Source organism: Alexandromys fortis, unplaced genomic scaffold (genome assembly GCF_014885135.2).
Source record: "Alexandromys fortis isolate MF-2015 unplaced genomic scaffold, M_Fortis_MF-2015_v1.1 scaffold_579, whole genome shotgun sequence".
Taxonomy (NCBI): Eukaryota; Metazoa; Chordata; class Mammalia; order Rodentia; family Cricetidae; genus Alexandromys; species Alexandromys fortis.
Genome location: NW_026068475.1, coordinates 63989 through 65639, shown reverse-complemented (window position 1 = coordinate 65639; position 1651 = coordinate 63989). Strand labels below are relative to the sequence as shown.

The following is a 1651-nucleotide window of genomic DNA, read 5'->3' as shown; positions in this document are numbered from 1 at the left end:
GGGCCAAGCAGTTCTTTAAATGAATACAGTTTGTGTGTTGTTATTTTGGGCATGAGCTAGCAGGCGGCCGGGGTGCTGGGGATGCAGCCCCGCCTCTCCTATTTCAACACTCTGTATTGTTGTAAATGAAGAGGAAGGGAGATAGGGTACAGAGAGGACTGTTTATACTCTTCTACAAAAACAAATGTCTCTGTGTGAAATTCTGAATAATCCTGTGACTTGTGAGAAAAAGTTTCAGTGAGTGGGCATGACATTGAGGAGCTGAGGCCTTTCAGCCTTTCACTTCTGCATCCATTGAGGTTTATGTTATGACTTGTATCACTGTGGGAGGATAACTACTAGTCTGTAGACAGTAATAAATTCCAGTGTCTTCAGACTCTAGGCTGCTGATGGTGAGACTGAAATCTGTTCCAGACCTGCTGCCACTGAACCTAGATGGCACTCCATTTTCCAAGTTGGATGCCAGGTAGATCAGGAGCTTACGAGCTTTCCCTGGTTTCTGCTGGTACCAGCTTAAATAATTGCTAATGCCCTCACTGGCCTGACAACTGATTCTCACTCTGTCTCCCAGAGATACAGACAGGGAAGATGGAGCCTGAGTCATCAGGATGTCACAACTGATACCTAGAAATAGAGACATAATGAATACTCAGAAAAATAAGCATCATAGTAGAGGACTACCCCAAATTGCCAGTCAATAATCACTGTGTAACAATAAAAATCACATTTTAGTTTTATTTTACCTGGAAACCAGAGCAACAAGAGCCCAAGGAGCTGAACAGGGGCCCTCATGTCCATGCTGAGTACTGACTTCAATGTCAAATGCACAGGGTATGACTGCTATATGAGGAAGTTCTCATGGCTGTACAGTGAGTGCATGCAAATCATTGGGAACCAGTTAGTGCTGGGCACAGCTGCAAGCTTTATGTAAGTAAACACAAACACAGCATCTCCGGATGCTTAAAGTCAAGCTCCACATATGCGTACAGAGAACGCAATACTTTTTTAAGTTTTAAAATTGCAGATGAAAGGGTACCGCTGGCAGCCAAAAGAATCAAAGGGAGCTTCCTCTCTCACTGTTAGGTGTGTCACAGAAACAGCCTTAATGTATATGTAGAGAATCTGTCAGAACCATACATGATCTCTGAGTCCCCATAAAACCTGGTTAGTTGATTCTATGGACCATGTTTTCATCCAGTGAACCCTCTGGATCCTCTGATCTTTCCTCTCCATCCTCTACAGGACTATCAGAACTCTACATAGTGCTTTGGGTCTCTGTATCTGCTAAATTAATTGCTGAATTAAGAATCTCTGTTTTTTTTTATGTTCTGTGAATTGCAGTAATGGAAGATGTGTTATTCATAAGCACAAGATGGTAAATAGGAGATTCTCCCTAAAAGTTTACTTAGAGGAAAATCAACTTTCTGTCACCAGAACAAACAAGAAATGGGCCAGGCCAGCCCACCTTCCTTGGCTTCTAGATGATTTCCTGGACATGTATGAATAAATCATCAGTATAATTAGGATTTCTAAATGTAATAATTTATTTTAATTGTTTGGTTTGGATCAGATATATATGTAGCCTGATACAAGTGGCGGGTTTCAGGGAAAAAAAAAAAAACTCAAGATAAAAAAAAAAAAAAGAACTACA

At 41.1% G+C, this 1651-nt stretch overlaps 1 gene segment (V, D, J or C); it reads right to left on the bottom strand.

Annotated features, from left to right (window-relative positions):
• Positions 1-301: 301 nt before the first annotated feature.
• LOC126495764 (immunoglobulin kappa variable 1-12-like) lies at positions 302-873 on the bottom strand. The segment is given in 2 exon segments: positions 302-624; positions 744-873. Coding segments are annotated over 2 exon segments (378 nt in total).
• Positions 874-1651: the final 778 nt, after the last annotated feature.